The 18,784-nt window shown below is 46.0% G+C and overlaps 2 protein-coding genes across 2 annotated transcripts in view; both read right to left on the minus strand.

The window, feature by feature from the left end:
- LOC108801565 overlaps positions 1-18,784 on the minus strand; it is a 43,215-nt gene that overhangs the window by 3,017 nt on the left and 21,414 nt on the right. The window contains 3 exon segments of the mRNA XM_018573456.1: positions 327-1,154; positions 9,734-11,642; positions 14,207-14,374. Coding sequence (XP_018428958.1) covers positions 327-1,154; positions 9,734-11,642; positions 14,207-14,374 — 2,905 coding nt within the window.
- On the minus strand, positions 3,118-3,843 carry LOC108801572 (oocyte zinc finger protein XlCOF29-like). Its single transcript, XM_018573462.1, has 2 exons — positions 3,728-3,843; positions 3,118-3,325 (listed from the first exon to the last, which is right to left on the minus strand). The coding sequence occupies exons 1-2, from the start codon at positions 3,821-3,823 to the stop codon at positions 3,125-3,127; spliced, it is 297 nt and encodes a 98-aa protein (XP_018428964.1). The 5' UTR covers positions 3,824-3,843; the 3' UTR covers positions 3,118-3,124.

The raw sequence follows: 18,784 nt of genomic DNA on the forward strand, positions 1-18,784 counted from the left end.
CCAGTTTCCTTTTAACCCTCCTACTCATTTATCCCAGCAGCCCTCCCACCCTCCTTCCTATTTATCCCAGTACCCACACTCATTCCCATTTGCCCCGCCTGGTGATACCCATCTTCATAACATAATAAATATAAGAAACCCCGATGAAGGAAGAGGCCACACCAAGGTTTTTTAAAATGGAACTAAACTCCTCTTCACTAACCCAACATTCTGAAAAACAGGAAGGTGGGGATTTTTTTTATTAAAATGGACGCTCACCCATGTGACTTCTGTGGTATATTAGAGGTTTTTCTTTCTCAAAGAATATCCCGCACGTGGAGTCTGACTTTTCTGCTCTTTAAGGTCTCCTTTCTGAGTGAAACCTTTCCCACGTTCTGAACGTGAATGCGAAGGGTCACCCTTGTGGCTTTTTTGGTGTGAAAGAAGACCTCCTCTCTGAATGAAACTTTTCCCACACTGCGTACATGAATAAGGTCGCTCACCGGTGTGACGTCTCTGGTGTTCAACAAGGTTTACTTTGTGAATGAAACATTTCCCGCAGGTTGAACACGAATAAGGACGCTCACCCGTGTGAATTCTCTGGTGTGTGAGAAGTGTCTTTCTCAGAATGAAACTTTTCCCACACTCTGAGCATGAATAAGGACGCTCACCTGTATGACTTCGCTGGTGATTTAGAAGGTCTCCTTTCACAGTGAAAGAAAAGCCGCACTCTAAACACAAAAAAGGACGCACACCTGTGTGTATTCTCTCATGTTTAACAAGGTTTCCTTTTTGGGTGAAAGTTTTGCCACACTCAGAACATGGGAAAGGACGCTCACCAGTATGAATTCTCTGATGTGCAACAAGGCCTCCTTTGAGAATGAAACATTTCCCACACTCTGAACATGAATAAGGACGTTCACCTGTGTGGTTTCTCTGGTGCAGAAGAAGGCTTCCTTTATCAGCGAAACACTTCCCGCACTCTGAACACGAATAGGGGCGCTCACCCATGTGCTTTCTCTCATGTAGAAGAAGATTTCCTTTCTCAGTAAAACACTTCCCACACACTGAACAAGAATAGGGACGCTCACCTGTGTGACTTCTCTCGTGTCTATGGAGACCTGTTTTCTCAGGGAAGCTTTTCCCACACTCTAAACAGGAGAAAGGACGTTCCCCTGTGTGACGTCTCTGGTGTCTAAGAAGGTTTCCTTGCAAAGTGAAAGAAATGCCGCAAACTGAACATGAATAAGGACGCTCCCCTGTGTGACTTCTCTCGTGTCTAAGAAGACCTGTTTTCTCAGTGAAACATCTCCCGCATTCTGAACACGAGAAAGGACGCTCGCTCTTGTGGCGTTTCTGGTGTCTAAAAAGGTATCTTTTCTCTGTGAAAGATTTCCCGCACTCTAAGCATTTTAATGGAAGCCCACTCTTGTGACTTCTCTGGTGTCTCTGAAGGTCTCCATGCTTAGTGAAACATTTCCCGCATATAAAACATGACAATGAACTCTTTCCTGTGTGATCTCGTTCATGGCTTGAAGGTGATTCCTTGGGATCAGATGGATCTGTTGATCTCTCCGCACTCTGAGATCTCAGATGTATATCTGGAGTAGCAGTCTGTGATTGGTCAGAAGGTTCCTCAGCATTAGAGGGATCCATTGATATCTCTGAATGGGAAGGTCGGTGATGTCTATTATGAGTAATGGGATTCACCCCCGGAGAATGTTGTGTGATGTCATTATGATCTGGAGATAACTCAAGATGTCCCTCAGAGGTATTCCTGTTCCCGTCTGTAGGAGAGAAAGATCCAAAAATAATGTTACAGATCCAATTATACATTGTAACCGTGAGAATGGAGATGGACCTTCCACCACCCCAATTCAAGGAGACCTACTGAAGACCAGAGATGGACCTCCATATGGTGTACAGTATCTCCTCATTTGTTGGTCACATGACGTCATATTGAGGAATGGAGATGGACCTTCATATGGTGTCCAGTATCTCCTCCTCATTTGTTGGTCACATGACGTTAGATTGGGGAATGGAGATGGACCTTCATATGGTGTCCAGTATCTCCTCCTCATTTGTTGGTCACATGACGTTAGATTGGGGAATGGAGATGGACCTTCATATGGTGTCCAGTATCTCCTCCTCATTTGTTGGTCACATGACGTTAGATTGGGGAATGGAGATGGACCTTCATATGGTGTCCAGTATCTCCTCCTCATTTGTTGGTCACATGACGTTAGATTGGGGAATGGAGATGGACCTTCATATGGTGTCCAGTATCTCCTCCTCATTTGTTGGTCACATGACGTTAGATTGGGGAATGGAGATGGACCTTCATATGGTGTCCAGTATCTCCTCCTCATTTGTTGGTCACATGACGTTAGATTGGGGAATGGAGATGGACCTTCATATGGTGTCCAGTATCTCCTCCTCATTTGTTGGTCACATGACGTTATATTGAGGAATGGAGATGGACCTTCATATGTTTTTGTTAAGTGTTTCTACATTTAGTGTTTATGACTTACTTGTGTTCATACGTAGAGAAGATTCCTCCTGTTTATTTTCCATATTCTTCTCCCCCTCCTCCATAGACTGCTGAGATCCACTCGCCAACGTCTCTTTTTCTTCCACTTTAATGTCTTTTTGTTTTTTGCCCTAAGCTCCGATAAAGAATAGAATTCCCAAAAAGGAACAAGAAATTACATAGAAGAATGTCATCTTTAGAATAATTATTTAGACCCGGGTCTTTCAGTCCCACCTACCTGATCATGGTGGGGGATGGTGAGACCTTCCTGGGTGGGATCCCGGGAATACAGGGGACGTGGACATCTCTCTGGTGGGTTCCTCTTACTGGATCCATCTGTAGGAAACACACACACTGACTGAATACATTGTTTCTATGTGTGTATCAGATGATGGGGGATGTAGGTGGAGCCTCCGTTCTGCTCTCTCCTCTTACCCGGTGATGTGAGGGGCGGGGCATTCTCCATCACCACGTCCTTGTAGAGATCCCGGTGTCCTTCTAGATACTCCCACTCCTCCATGGAGAGATAGACAGAGACATCCTGACACCTTATAGGAACCTGACACACACAATGATACAGTCACCACCCGGACACGCCCCTTGTCTGTTCCTGGATCATGGCCCAGAATTCCCGGCACCGCTCACCTCTCCCGTCAGCAGCTCCATCATCTTCTTGATGACCTCCAGAATCTTCTTGGCACTCTTTTCCTCTGTTGTCAGGCGGTGAGGTGAAGGCTCTGTGGTGGGTGATGTCCTCTGAAGACATCTGCTGGTTGTTAATGGCTCACCAGATATTTCCTTTACTACCTTATAATCCTGAGTAAAGAAAGTAACAACGATCACTACAGACTTCCCAGAACCCTCCTCACCTCTCCGGTCAGGTCCGTGTGTTATGAATAGAGATGAGTGATGTCATGTGACTAGGGTTGCCACCTTTTCTTTTAAGGTCATGTAAACCCGAACACTCTAGCGACGTACAGAAATTGTTTTGGGAGAATGAGTGGCGGCTTATTCATTTGTAAATATCACTGTCGAGACTATTTTCAGTGGTGGGGCCAGTAGCCCCTATCTTAATTTTGGTTGCCCCCGTCTGCCTGACATCATGAGTCCGTGTTTCAGCTGCCATGAAACCCAGACACAGCATTCAAAACCCGGACTGTCCGAGTGAATCCTGGACAGGTGGCAACTCTACGTGCGACCTTCCAGAATCCTCCTCACCTCTCCGGTCAGCAGGTAGATGATCTCCAGGGTGAGGGCCAATATCTTCTCAGTCATTTGACTTTGGTCCTCCTCCATCCTTATTGACGAGGTCATGTGATCAATTCAGGAAGCTCCCCTCTGTAAACAGATAAACGGAGAGTTATCTGGACTGTACCGAGATGAATAATGTCTGCACAGAGTTCCCTTATAATATTCCTCCCTAGTTCTCCATCATGTTCCTCCATAGTTCTCCACAATGTGCCTCCCTAGTTCCTCATAATGTTTCCCCATAGTTCTCCATAATGTTCCTCCCTAGTTCTCCATCATGTTCCTCCCTAGTTCCTCATAATGTTCCTCCATAGTTCTTAATAATGTTCCTCCCTAGTTCTCAATCATGTTCCTCCCTAGTTCTCCATCATGTTCCTCCCTAGTTCTCCATCATGTTCCTCCCTAGTTCTCCATCATGTTCCTCCCTAGTTCTCCATCATGTTCCTCCATAGTTCCTCATAATGTCCTCCATAGTTCTTCATATTGTTCCTCTCTAGTTCTTCATAATGTTCCTCCCTAGTTCCTCATAATGTTCATCCCTAGTTCCTCATAATGTTCCTCCATAGTTCTCCATAATGTTCCTCCGTAGTTCCTCATAATGTTCATCCCTAGTTCCTCATAATGTTCATCCCTAGTTCTCCATCATGTTCCTTCATAGTTCTCCATCATGTTCCTCCATAGTTCCTCATAATGTCCTCCCTAGTTCTCCATCATGTTCCTCTCTAGTTCCTCATAATGTTTCTCCATAGTTCTTCATATTGTTCCTCTCTAGTTCTTTATAATGTTCCTCCCTAGTTCCTCATAATGTTCATCCCTAGTTCCTCATAATGTTCCTCCATAGTTCTCCATAATGTCCCTCCGTAGTTTCTCATAATGTTCCTCTATAGTTCCTTATAATGTTCCTCCCTAGTTCTTCATAATGTTCCTCCCTAGTTCCTCATAATGTTCCTCCCTAGTTCTCCATAATATTCTTCCATAGTTCCTCATAATGTTCCTCCTTAGTTCGGACATCTGAGACGGCTTCTTATACTATATCACAGGTCTAATTTATCAATGTAACTGGAAGAAATCCAGAAATTATCCTAAATACCCAACTGAAGCCCGAACTTTAAGTTTGGGCCGAGAGGAGGGGCGTATCCTCCTGTTGAAGTTTCTTCTGCCTTTAGTTCTTCTGGCTCTAGATGGATGTTAAAGGTGAAATACTACCTGGTAAATTTTGGGTTGGGAATACTGGTGAGCAAATCAAGCCAAGTTCAGCTTGCCGGACATTTGCCGAACAATTGAAAAAAATGTGCCCACCACAAACGTAGGACCTGAATTGGGGGTTCAATCTTGTAATTTTTGTCCTGGACGTTCCTAAGGTCAATTTCTAAGCTTTTTACTGGGAGCTGGGCATGGCCATCAGGAATATGTGATGAGCAATTCCTTTAAACAACCTGATTGGGGGTCTGGTATGGATTTTAAGGGGGACCACACAAGAAAAAAAGACTATGTATGGGATGTAGGGATCTTAGACTGTAAGCTCCTAGGACAAGGACCGATCAGAAGGTCTATTGCGTCCGTTGGCAATGTTCTATAAATGCCTCTAATACATGAAACATAAACATCATATTGTATAATATCTTCTTACCTCCTCTGCTGCCAGTTCCAGCAATGTCTCCTCTCCACTTCCTCCCAACTCACCAACTTCCTGTCTGTATCTGACATCACTTCCTGTTTTCCACTAATATCACTTCTTCTCTGCTCCGCATATCACTTCCTGTCTGTGCCTTCCACTGTTATCGTAGCATTTCTAGAAGTCATATTTCCGGGTGTGGTTGACCTCTAAGTTTGGTGGAGAGCCGTGTCTGTGGTCTTGCGAAGCCTGTGTGTTGGTCTTGTTGAGCGCAGAATGTAGGGAGTAGAAGTGTCTGGGGTAGGGTTGCCACCTTTTCTTCAAGGGAAACCCGAACACTCTAGCAACGCACAGACATTTTTTGGGGGAGAATGAGTCCTGGCTTATTCATATGTAAATAGTGCCGCCCATTCCTATGTAAATATCACAGTTGAGACTATTTCCAGTGGGGGGCCAGTAGCCCCTATCGTGATTTTGGTTGCCCCTGTCTGCCTGACATCTTGTGTCTGGGTTTCTGCTGCCATGAAACCCGGACACAGCATTCAAAACCCGGACTGTCCGGGTGAATCCTGGACAGGTGGCAACCCTAGTCTGGGGGATAGGTTCCTCACGAGGCTTTCATTTGTGATGGGTGGCAGTGTAGCTATGTCTAGTCTCATGATTAAGGGGATCATTGGGGGTTCCTGTGAATCACAAAGTCCCTATCTACCTCGGGGCCCCATCTGTAAGCCATGAGGGGCCCAATGCTTTATATCTGCTGGACTTGCCCCGCAGTGTGACGCTTACGAATGACGGTCTACAAGCTGAAGAACTACGTACATGACCTTAATATAAGAAAGGACCCCATCGAGGACTTATTAAATAGACCCGTACCTTATGCCTCCAGAGTGACGGACAAGCTCATCACCTTCATACTTCGTGCGACCAAACAAACCACGGCCGACCTCTGGAGAGTTACGCCTTTCAAAAGTTAAACATTGATGTTACAGCATCGTGGGCAACGGCACACGGACCTCAATAACACAAGGCGTGCTCAAAAAACTCAGGAACATGTGGATCCCCATAGAGGGACTACACTAGAACTATTCACACCCTTCATCCCGGGAGATGGGTCACCTCCAACCCCCCCCATTTCCCTGATTACCCTCCATAATGTTCCTTCCCGTCCTCTCATCAACCTCCCCCTCCTGGTTTTTTGCCCCTTTCAACTGGAGGAGGAACAGAAGAGGAATGGAGCATTTCTCCTCCCGCGTTCTGATCTCTTCCCTTCTTTCTCCACATCAAGAAGTTTACACGCCAAAACTCCTACGAGAAGATGCCCCAGAAACTCGATGGGAAGCTCCATATTACTGAGCAACCTTCTCCCATCCAGAGGTCTCTGGAGGAGATCCTTGGTGGAATACCATCTGGTCCTTTAGACTGCTCACCTTGAAGTTTCCCAAGTGACTTGCTCACATGTGGGTTCACCTAATTTACCTTTGTGAGATTCAGCACATTGTTGAAGGAGATGTGGGCACAGAGGTACCTATCTGCATCCATGGTGGGACTATCCCATCGTATGACCATTTTGGGGTGTTGTAAGGGACCTAACTGAAGAGATGACACCAACAGGTACCTGATGACCCTATCAAGGTTGTGTTTCACCTGATGACCCTCTACTGGTCGTGTTTCACCTGAGGACCCTCCACTGGTCGTGTTTCACCTGAGGACCCTCCAGCGGTTGTGTTTCACCTGAGGACCCTCCAGTGGTCGTGTTTTACCCGAGGACCCTCCACTGGTCGTGTTTCACCCGAGGACCCTCCAGTGGTCGTGTTTCACCTGAGGACCCTCCACTGGTCGTGTTTCACCCGAGGACCCTCCACTGGTCGTGTTTCACCTGAGGACCCTCCACTGGTCGTGTTTCACACGAGGACCCTCCAGTGGTCGTGTTTCACCTGAGGACCCTCCAGCGGTCGTGTTTCACCCGAGGACCCTCTAGCGGTCGGTTTTCACCTGATGGCCTTCATGAGCAAGAAATATTTACACATTCTTTTAGTCCCCTCCCCCGCCCTGGTTCATATAACTCTTATTTGTCGATAAATTCATCTCATCAACCACAGAGACTCCGAACCCTCAATGACCTGAACCTACTACCACCTTCCTTCATGTTTCTTATGAGAGGCAACTCCAGGACCACCAGAAGATCTACACCTATCTGTGTTTATTAGGAGTTTCCCTATTTCCCCTCCCTTACCCCACACATCCCTTCCCATTCATCCCAGTACCCCTCCCAACCACCTTCCCATCTATCCCAGTACCCATCCCACCTGCCTTTCCATATACCCAGTACCTCTCCCACCCACTGGCTGTGGTCACTCCCGGCCCTTATCAGTACCCCTATCACCCTCCTTCCCATCTATCCTAGTACTCCTCCCATCTGCCTTCCCAACCATCCCAGTACCCCTCCCACCCACCTTACTTTTTATCCCAGTACCCCTTGTCATTTATCCCAGTACCCCTCCCACCCACCTTACTTTTTATCCCAGTACCCCTCCCAACCACCTTCCCATCTATTCCAGTACCCCTCCCAACCACCTTCCCATCTATCCCAGTACCCCTCCCAACCACCTTCCCATTTATCCCAGTACCCCTCCCAGCCACCTTCCCATCTATCCCAGTACCCCTCCCAGCCACCTTCCCAGTTATCCCAGTACCCTTCCCACCCACCTTACAATTTCTCCCAGTACCCCTCCCACCTTACTTTTTATCCCAGTACCCCTCCCATCCACCCCAGTACCCCTCCCAGCCACCTTCCCATCTATCCCAGTACCCTTCCCACCCACCTTACAATTTCTCACAGTACCCCTCCCACCTTACTTTTTATCCCAGTACCCCTCCCATCCACCATCCTGTTTTTCCCAGGACCTCTCCCACCCACTGGCTGTGGTCACTCGTGCCCTTATCAGTACCCCTACCACCCTCCTTCCCATCTATCCCAGTACTCCTCCCACCCTCTATCCCATTTATCCCAGTACCCCTCCCATCTGCTTTCCCTCATATCCCAGTACCCAGTCCTCCCTCCAGCTTTTCTATTTATCCCCGCGACGGATGTGGGGGGTTAACAGAACACATACGGAGATTGAGTGGTTTTTTTTCGCAGCCTTGGCTGAGAAGTTCTTTATTAAGGGATACACAGCAATAAGGAACAGTAGGGATGGCGTGCAGGTTCACAGGGCAGCAATACGAGCACAGCAAGAGGGGGGTAAACAGTAATAACGGTACGGCAAGGATAGAGTCCCGGTATACACGCGGCAAACTTAGGAACAGCGGGGGTTAGAGTCCATGAGGTCACAGGGCAGCAATCCAAGGACAGAAGACAAGGATGAAGCAACTCACACTGTAGGCGTCGGACAGTCCTGGGCAGCTGGTTGGGTTGTCTTGGCTGAGGGAGGTCCATCCACAGAGTGAGGGGATTGCAGAATCCTTCCAAAGGGAGATCATTGGGGTCCCGAGAGGGGTGAAGGGCCGGGGTGACCTGGCCACAGCTTCAGGTACACCAGGCAGGACACAGCAGGGGTAAAGGACGAGGAGGGCAGAGTGGCACCTGGTGGAGGCTCCTGGGTCCACGTGGGCAGCGGGAGAAGTCCTACCGCAGCTTGAGGTCCTTCCAGTGAGACCTTCCATCCATATGTCCCTCTGACTCCTTTCCCTGAGCACAAGGCTGTTAGATTGTACCGGGAGCTCAGCAATTCGAGGCCTGAGCCCAAACTGCCGGTGACGGGGCGTCTGGCTTCATCCTGGTCCCGGATACAATAGATCCTGAGCTTCCTGCTGGGAGGAGCCTCATCTCCAAACCTCCTGTGTGGAGGACTTCATGGGTCAATGATGGAGGTCAGCTGACTGATGAACATGAGGAATTCCAAAAACATTGAATATTTCAAAGCTGATGCACGTCACAATCCTTTCCCACACCCATCTTCATAAGACACCTCCATGACAGAAGAGGCCACACCTCCATTGTTCAATATCTTCATTTACGTGGAATCGTAAAGCTTTTCCAATGTCACAACAGGAAATACATGACGACAATGATATACGAAAAACATTTGATAAACTATGTACATTACTAGAATGGAATCCCTATGGTCCGATCACGACACCCCAAAAAGGTATCATCTCTCACTATACTGGTAATGTGTCTATTCACCTCCCCTCCCTCGTAGAATCTGGGTTGGTATTAGATTTCCTTTATAATGAAAACATTTTCCGCACTCTAAGTGTGGAAAAACCAACCTGCTACTTGTGAGTTTTCTGGTGTTGCACAAGTTGTCTCTTCTCAATAAAACCTTTTCCGCACTCTGAACATGAAAAAGGACGCTCGCCCGTGTGACTTCTCTGGTGTATTAAAAGTTTTGCCTTCTCGGTGAAACTCTTCCCGCACTCTGCACACGAGAAAGGACGCTCACCCGTGTGAACTCTCTGGTGTGTCACAAGGCCTCCTTTGTGAATGAAACATTTCCCGCACTCTGAGCATGAAAAAGGACGCTCGCCCGTGTGAATTCTCTGGTGTATAACAAGTGAAGTTTTCATTATGAAGCCTTTACCGCACTCTGAGCATGAATGAGGACGCTCTCCTGTGTGAATTTTCTGGTGTGTAAAAAGTCCTCCCCTTTGCGTGAAACTTTTTTCACAAACTGAACATGAAAACGGACGCTCACCCGTGTGACTTCTGTGGTGTATGAGAAGTTGTGCTTTCTCCGCAAAACCTTTTCCGCACACAGAGCAGGAATAAGGGCGTTCACCAGTGTGAACTCGCTGGTGTTTAAGGAGGTCTCCTTTCTGAATGAAACCTTTCCCGCACTCCGAACACGAATAAGGGCGCTCACTCGTGTGACTTCTCTGGTGTGAAGCAAGCCCCCCTCTGTGAGAGAAACTTTTCCCGCACTCTGAACATGAATAGGGACGCTCACCTGTGTGTCTCCGCTGGTGGGAAACAAGGCCTCCTTTGTGAACAAAGCTCTTCCCGCACACGGAGCATGAAAAAGGACGCTCACCCGTGTGACTCTTCTGGTGTTGAAGAAGTGTCTTTTTCAGAATGAAACATTTCCCACAGGCCGAGCATGAATATGGACGTTCACCTGTGTGACTTCTCTGGTGATTAAGAAGGTCTGATTTCGCAGTAAACGAGAAACCACACTCTGAACATGAAAAAGGGCGCTCACCGGTGTGAATTCTCTGGTGTTTAGTAAGGTTTCCTTTTTGGGTAAAACTTTTGTCGCACTCTGAACATGGATAAGGACGCTCACCCGTGTGATTTCTCTGGTGTAAAAGAAGGCTTCCTTTGTGAATAAAACATTTCCCGCACTCTGAACATGAATAAGGGCGCTCACCGGTGTGAATTCTCTGGTGTGAAAGAAGCTTTACTTTATCAGTGAAAGTTTTCCCGCACTCTGCACATGGAAAAGGACGTTCACCCGTGTGAGTTCTCTGGTGCAGAAGGAGGCTTCCTTTATCAGCAAAACTCTTCCCGCATTCTGAACACGAGTAAGGACGGTTGCCAGTGTGACTTCTTTCATGCCTATTAAGACATCTTTTCTCAGTGAAACGTTTCCCGCACTCTGAACATGAGAAAGGACGCTCACCCGTGTGGCGTCTCTGGTGTCTAACAAGGCTTCCTTTCAAAGTAAAACTTTTCCCGCACTCCGAGCATGAAAAAGGACGCTCACCTGTATGTTTTCTCTGGTGCGTAAGGAGGTTTCCTTTATCTGCGAAACCCTTCCCGCACACTGAACATGAAAAGGGGCGTTCACCTGTGTGACTTCTCTCATGTATATAAAGGGATTTCTTCTCAGTAAAACTTTTCTCACACTTTGAACATGAGAAAGGACGCTCACCCGTGTGACGTTTCTGGTGTCTTTGCAGGAGTCTCTTCTCGGTGAAACATTTACCGCACTCTGAGCATGAGAAAGGACGCTCTCTCTTGTGACTTCTCTGGTGTTTAAGAAGGTCTTTCTTTTTAGTGAAACTTTTCCCACACACTGAACATGACAATGAACTCTTTCCCGTGCGATCTCCTTCATGGCTTGTAGAAGATTCCTTGGGATTGGAGGGATCTGTTGATCTCTTTGCACTCTGAGATCTCAGAGGTCTATCTGGAGTAACAGTCTGTGACTGATCAGAAGGTTCCTCAGGATTGGAGGGATCCATTGATGTCTCTGAGCGGGAAGGTCGGTGACGTCTGTTCCCGGCATAGTGTCGGTCTGTGGGAGAGAAATATCCAGAAATAATGCTCTGCCATGGGATTGGGAGCAATTAGAACACTGAACTATAAATCCAAATCGGATAAATGAGGCAATTCACCCAAACTAAACCGGGTAGATACATTGATGACATTTTACTTCTGAGTACTGAAGATTTGTATACTATATGGGGTGTTTAATACTTCCACTTCAATTACTGGGAACATTGGGTGGTAGGGAAGATACGTTGATGACATTCTACTTACGAGGACTGAATATTTTTATACTATATGTTGATTGGAGATGGAATTTATATTCGGGAACATTGGGTGGTGGGGTAGATACGTTGATGACATACTACTTATGAGGACTGAAGATTTGTATACTATATGGTGTTCTATGTTTCCACTTCAATTATTGGGAACATTGGGTGGTGGGGTAGATACACTGATGACATACAACTTACGAGAACTGAAGCTTTGTATGCTATATGGTGTTCAATGGAGATGGGATTTATGTTTTATATTCAGAACATTGTTGTGAACATTGGGTGGTGGGGTAGATACATTGAAAACATTCTACTTAAGAGTGCTGAATATTTGTATACTTATATGGTGCTTAATGTTTCCACTTTAAATATTGGGAACATTGGGTGGTGGGGAAGATACGGTGGTGACATTCTACGTACGAGGACTGAAGATTTGTATACTATATAGTTTTCAATACTTCCACTTTAATTATTGGGAACATTAGGTGGTGGGGAAGATACGTTGACGACATTCTACTTATGAGGACTGAAGATTTGTTATGCTATATGGTGTTCAATATTTCCACTTCAATGATTGGAAACATTGGATGGTCGGGAAGATACGTTGACGACATTCTACTTACAAAGACTGAATATTTGTACTCTATATGATGTCCAATGTTTCCACTGCAATTACTGGGAACATTGGAAGGTCGGGTAGATACACTGATAATGTTCTTAATGTCAGCAGTTAAGGTCTCTCTGACTTTCCCTTCAGTCCTCGTAAGTAGTTGACGCCATTCTACTTACGAGGACTGAAGATTTGCATACTATATAGTTTTCAATGCTTCCACTTTAATTATTGGGAACATTGGGCGGTTGGGAAGATACGTTGATGACATTCTACTTATGAGGACCGAAGATTTGTATACTATATGGTGTTCTATGTTTCCACTTCAAGAAGTGGGAACATTGGGTGGTAGGGAAGATACGTTGATGACATTCTACTTATCAAGACTGAAGATTTGCTTCCACTTCAAGTACAGGGAAGATTGGGTAGTGGGGAAGATACTATGACGACATTCTTACGAGGACTGAAGATTTGTATACTACATGGTGGGTTAGATACACTGATGATGCTCTTACTGTAAGCAGTTAAAGTCTCTCAGTCTTTCCCTCAGTCAAGGATGTGATGTTCTCTATGTTAAACAAGGGCTGCACATACTGAGGATACAGGGCGGAGCCTAATACAGAAAGGATTCATAGCTGCAATAGCCACAGAAGTCCAGATTATCGGATTATCTTTTGCCTTTTGGGACCAGGAAGTAATTAATTTCTCCTTGATGAAAAATTGGGCCAAGCTCCATACGGAGTTTCTACCTTTGTTAAGATCAACGGCAGGTTTCAGATTACTTGACGTTTTCCCCGAGTAATAATGTAAATGAGCAGTTAAGACTCACTGTAGAGAAAACGTGACCTGTTTCTGCATTTAGTGTTTATGACTTACTTGTGTCCGTATGTAGAGAAGATTCCTCCTGCTCATGTCTGGTAGACGCCCCCTCCTCCATAGACTGCTGAGCTCCACTCACCAACGTCTCCTCTTCTTCTTTTTTAACATCTTTCTGTTTTTCACTCTAAGCCCCGAAAATGACAGAATACATTTACCAAAAAGGAAAAAAAGATTACATAGAAGAATGTCCTCCCATAGTTTAGAATGAGCCCCCGTCGTTTAGTCCCACCTACCTGATCATGGTGAGGGACGGTGAGATCTTCCTGGGTGGAGTCCCGGGAATACAGGGGGCGGGGACATCTCTCTGGTGGGTTCCTCTTACTGGATCCATCTGTAGGAGACACACACACTGACTGAATACATTGTTTCTATGTGTGTATCAGATGATGGGGGATGTAGGCGGAGCCTCCGTACTGCTCTCTCCTCTTACCCGGTGATGTGAGGGGCGGGGCATTCTCCATCACCACGTCCTTGTAGAGATCCCGGTGTCCTTCTAGATACTCCCACTCCTCCATGGAGAGATAGACAGAGACATCCTGACACCTTATAGGAACCTGACACACACAATGATACCGTCACCACCCAGACACGCCCCTTGTCTGTTCCCGGATCATGTCCCAGAATCCCCGGCACCGCCCACCTCTCCCGTCACCACCCAGACACGCCCCTTGTCTGTTCCCGGATCATGTCCCAGAATCCCCGGCACCGCCCACCTCTCCCGTCACCACCCAGACACGCCCCTTGTCTGTTCCTGGATCATGTCCCAGAATTCCCGGCACCGCTCACCTCTCCCGTCACCACCCAGACACGCCCCTTGTCTGTTCCTGGATCATGTCCCAGAATCCCCGGTACCGCTCACCTCTCCCGTCAGCAGCTCCACCATCTTCTTGATGACTTCCAGAATCTTCTTCTCTTTTCTCTTGGGTGTCATGGAGAGAGTTGGTAGCACTTCGATGGGTGATGTCCCATGAAGACATCTTCTTGGTGTGAATGGCTCCCCAGATATTTTCTTCACTACTTTATAATCCTGAGAGAAAAAGTAACAATTATCAATATCACAGCAGCGATGGGACTCTCCACACACGTGCCTACAACGGGGTACAATCCTCGATACCCCCACATAGATAAACCACACTGGGCTGGCACAACTTACGTTAGAAATATACAATCAGGTAAATCTTCAAGTAGAATGTAAGGTCAACATACAACCTTGGTTACCATTGGACTAACCTACAACCAAGATGGAAGGCGATACTGAGATCTCCAAAGAATGATGTTCCAGGATGACCAGGTGAGACCTGTCTCTCTAGAGGAAGGGGGTCACCCCGAAACATCATACTTTTGAATGGTTCTGTACATAGGCAGCATTTCACATTCCATCTTTCTATACCCTACATATTGGCATGACCGGAGACATAGGTGGCCAGTAAATTAAAAAATAATCGTGTGGACATTAGAAGAGTTGAACAGTGTGAACGTATTATATAGCAGTCTGTGACACCATTCATCTTCTGAACAATTATCACTATCAAAGACCTCCCAGAATCCTCCTCACCTCTCCAGTCAGCAGGGAGATGATCTCCAGGGTGAGGTCCAGTATCTTCTCAGTTATGTGACTTTGCTCCTCCATCCTTATTGATGTGGTCATGTGACTCCGGACCTCATCCATCCTTAGTGATGTAGTCATGCGTTCTAAGCAGGACACTCCTCCCTGTAGATGGATAATAAAGTGCGAATTGTAAGGACTGTACCGGGATGAATTATGTCTACACAGACTTCCTCCATGGCTCTCCATAATGTTCCTCCCTAGTTCTCCATAATATCCCTCCCTAGTTCTCCATCATGTTCCTCCATAGTTCTCCATAATATCCCTTCCTAGTTCTCCATCATGTTCCTCCCTAGTTCCTCATCATTTTCCTCCATAATGTTCCTCCATCATATTGCTCTATAGTTCTCCATAATGTTCCTCCATAGTTCTCCATAAATGTTCCTCCATAGTTCTCCATAAATGTTCCTCCATAGTTCTCCATAAATGTTCCTCCATAGTTCTCCATCATGTTCCTCCATAGTTCTCCATAAATGTTCCTCCATAGTTCTCCATCATGTCCCTCCATTGTTCTCCATCATGTCCCTCCATAGTTCTCAATAATGTTCCTCCATAGTTCTAATAATGTTCCTCCATAGTTCTCCATAATATCCCTCTCTAGTTCTCTATCATGTTCCTCCATAGTTCTCCATCATGTTCCTCCATAGTTCTCCATCATGTTGCTCCATAGTTCTCATAATGTTCCTCCATCATGTTGCTCCATAGTTCTTATAATGTTCCTCCATAGTTCCCCATAATGTTCCTCCATCATGTTGCTCCATAGTTCTTATAATGTTCCTCCATGGTTCTCCATCATGTCCCTTCCTAGTTCTCCACCATGTTGCTCCATGGTTATCCATCATGTTCCTCCATGGTTATCCATCATGTTCCTCCATAGTTCTGACACCTCAGGTGGCTTCTTATACTATATAAAAGGTCTTATTTATCAATGTAACTCTAAAAAATGATCATTAATACCCAACTGTAGTCCACATTTTTTATTTTAGGTTTGGATGGAGAGCAGAATTGGATCTCTTGTTAAAGACTCTTCTGTCTCCTAGTTGTTTTTTCTCCAGTTGGGTATTACCCGGTATATATCAAATTGGCGAGAATACATTACTAAATAACACCGATCACGTATGATGGAGGAGATGTAGACATGACATTGTTCTGTGTGCACGGAGGCCGGGAATGTCTATATTGTGAGCTCCGTCCTATGAATGTCACTGGATACGGCAAGTACTGGAGGACATTAATGTCACCCTGACAGCCAACTCCACCAAAATAGGTCTGGGGACATCTGTGCTGTGATTGGTGTTCAGTATCGCATGACAGAGACAGGACAGCCAGTCAGGTAATGGTGAGGAGAACCAACAATCCGCCTCTAGCATAGTGTGAGGTTCAGAGTTACAGCATCACTCCCATCAAATCCCAAAAATCAGGAGCTTCATCCCTTCTTCTATGTCCTGTAGGGATCATCATTCCCTCTGCTGCCTGGATGAGAACTTCTTCCTCTCCATATCCTCCTCCAGAGAAGACCTGGTGTCCATTATAGAGGAGAGCCAACAACCCAGAGACAGCTTCATAGGAGTTGGATAAATGGCTCTATATTTAGGATGTATCTGGTCTATAAATGGCGGCTCTGGATGGACGGTTGGATAAATGGCTCTATATTTAGGATGTATCTGGTCTATAAATGGCGGCTCTGGATGGACGGTTGGATAAATGGCTCTATATTTAGGATGTATCTGGTCTATAAATGGCGGCTCTGGATGGACGGTTGGATAAATGGCTCTATATTTAGGATGTATCTGGTCTATAAATGGCGGCTCTGGATGGACGGTTGGATAAATGGCTCTATATTTAGGATGTATCTGGTCTATAAATGGCGGCTCTGGATGGACGGTTGGATAAATGGCTCTATATTTAGGATGTATCTGGTCTATAAATGGCGGCTCTGGATGGACGGTTGGATAAATGGCTCTATATTTAGGATGTATCTGGTCTATAAATGGCGGCTCTGGATGGACGGTTGGATAAATGGCTCTATATTTAGGATGTATCTGGTCTATAAATGGCGGCTCTGGATGGACGGTTGGATAAATGGCTCTATATTTAGGATGTATCTGGTCTATAAATGGCGGCTCTGGATGGACGGTTGGATAAATGGCTCTATATTTAGGATGTATCTGGTCTATAAATGGCGGCTCTGGATGGACGGTTGGATAAATGGCTCTATATTTAGGATGTATCTGGTCTATAAATGGCGGCTCTGGATGGACGGTTGGATAAATGGCTCTATATTTAGGATGTATCTGGTCTATAAATGGCGGCTCTGGATGGACGGTTGGATAAATGGCTCTATATTTAGGATGTATCTGGTCTATAAATGGCGGCTCTGGATGGACAGTTGGATAAATGGTTCTATATTTAGGATGTATCCGGTCTATTAGAATACAGACATCGAATAAAACATATTACCTCCTCTGCTGCCAGTTCCAGCAATGTCTCCTCTCTACTTCCTCCCAACTCACCTTTCACCTAGAACTTCCTGTCAGCATGCTATCTCACTTCCTGTTTGTGTCTTATGTCACTTCCTGTCTTTGCGTTCCATTGACAATATTTAGGATCGCCTCCCTGTGGAGAGTATAAATTCTGCAGCTTACGTTGTCTTTCAGTTCCATGTTGGCTGCGTCTTGGTGCGTTCTTCCATTTTGTTCTCTCTAATAATAATTTTGTTTAGTGAAGCGAAAGAACGAAGAAAATAAAACTGAAACAGAATATTATGTTAAAAATGGATAAACTTGAGGTCCATCTTCGGGCAAAAATTATGTTATGCTGGAGAGGATTCCGGGGGGTGGAAAGTCTACGCCCCGAACACTCCGTCCTCGTTCAATGTCCAGCCCCCAAGTTACGCAGGTTCCTTGGTTGATAGGACAATGTCGGCTTCAAAGCATCCCCAATCCGTCCAACACCAAATCAAACTTTATGTAAGAGTTCCAATAAGGGGAGTCACTCCACCAAAACAAAAGAGATCTCGGTGTTTGGTGGAAGCCGGAGAGTTAAAAAGCCTGAAAGTCTCTTCTAACGCTCCGGGACTCGATTGATGAGTTATCTGTGCTGATGCTGAGTTCCCGGGTCTGTACACCCGCTGTGCCCATTATGAGGAGCTCCCACCATCCCTGTGCTGAGTTCCCGGGTCTGTACACCTGCTGTGCCCATTATGAGGGGCCCCCACCATCCCTGTGCTGAGTTCCCGGGTCTGTACACTCGCTGTGCCCATTATGAGGGAGATTAGGCATCGTAGGTTGATTGGCTTCTAGTCTATGAGTGATTCTAAACACAATGTCCAGTGACACATGGGACTGAGACTGCAGTGTCCCAAAACTTCTCTGGTGGAATAATTACCCTGACCACTCTGGTGTCATGCTGAGGTACTCCAACCAAGGAGATGGCACCAACGTCAACTTCTTGAGGTTTAGAATCCACCCAAAGTCCTACTGAGTGTGAATTCTTAGACAGGTCTGTACCAATGGAGGACTCTCTATGAACCGAGCTCATTCCCATGACCAATGGAGGACTCTCTATGACCCGAGCTCATTCCCATCACCAATGGAGGACTCTCTATGAACTGAGCTCATTCCCATCACCAATGGAGGACTCTCTATGAATCATCTAAGAATTGGGGACATTTGTAGGAAAAGCCGGGACTCAGAGCAGAATATTGTGAAGTTTAGAACTTTTATTGTAGAAGATCAGATGGAATGATGAACACAATACGATGACGCTTGAATCTCAATGAAAGTTTCCATATCTCCCCATACTGGTAATAGGTCTACCCACCTCCCCTCC

This window comes from Nanorana parkeri, unplaced genomic scaffold, assembly GCF_000935625.1.
Source record: "Nanorana parkeri isolate BGI_ZX_2015 unplaced genomic scaffold, ASM93562v1 scaffold2388, whole genome shotgun sequence".
In the NCBI taxonomy this organism is placed as follows: domain Eukaryota; kingdom Metazoa; phylum Chordata; class Amphibia; order Anura; family Dicroglossidae; genus Nanorana; species Nanorana parkeri.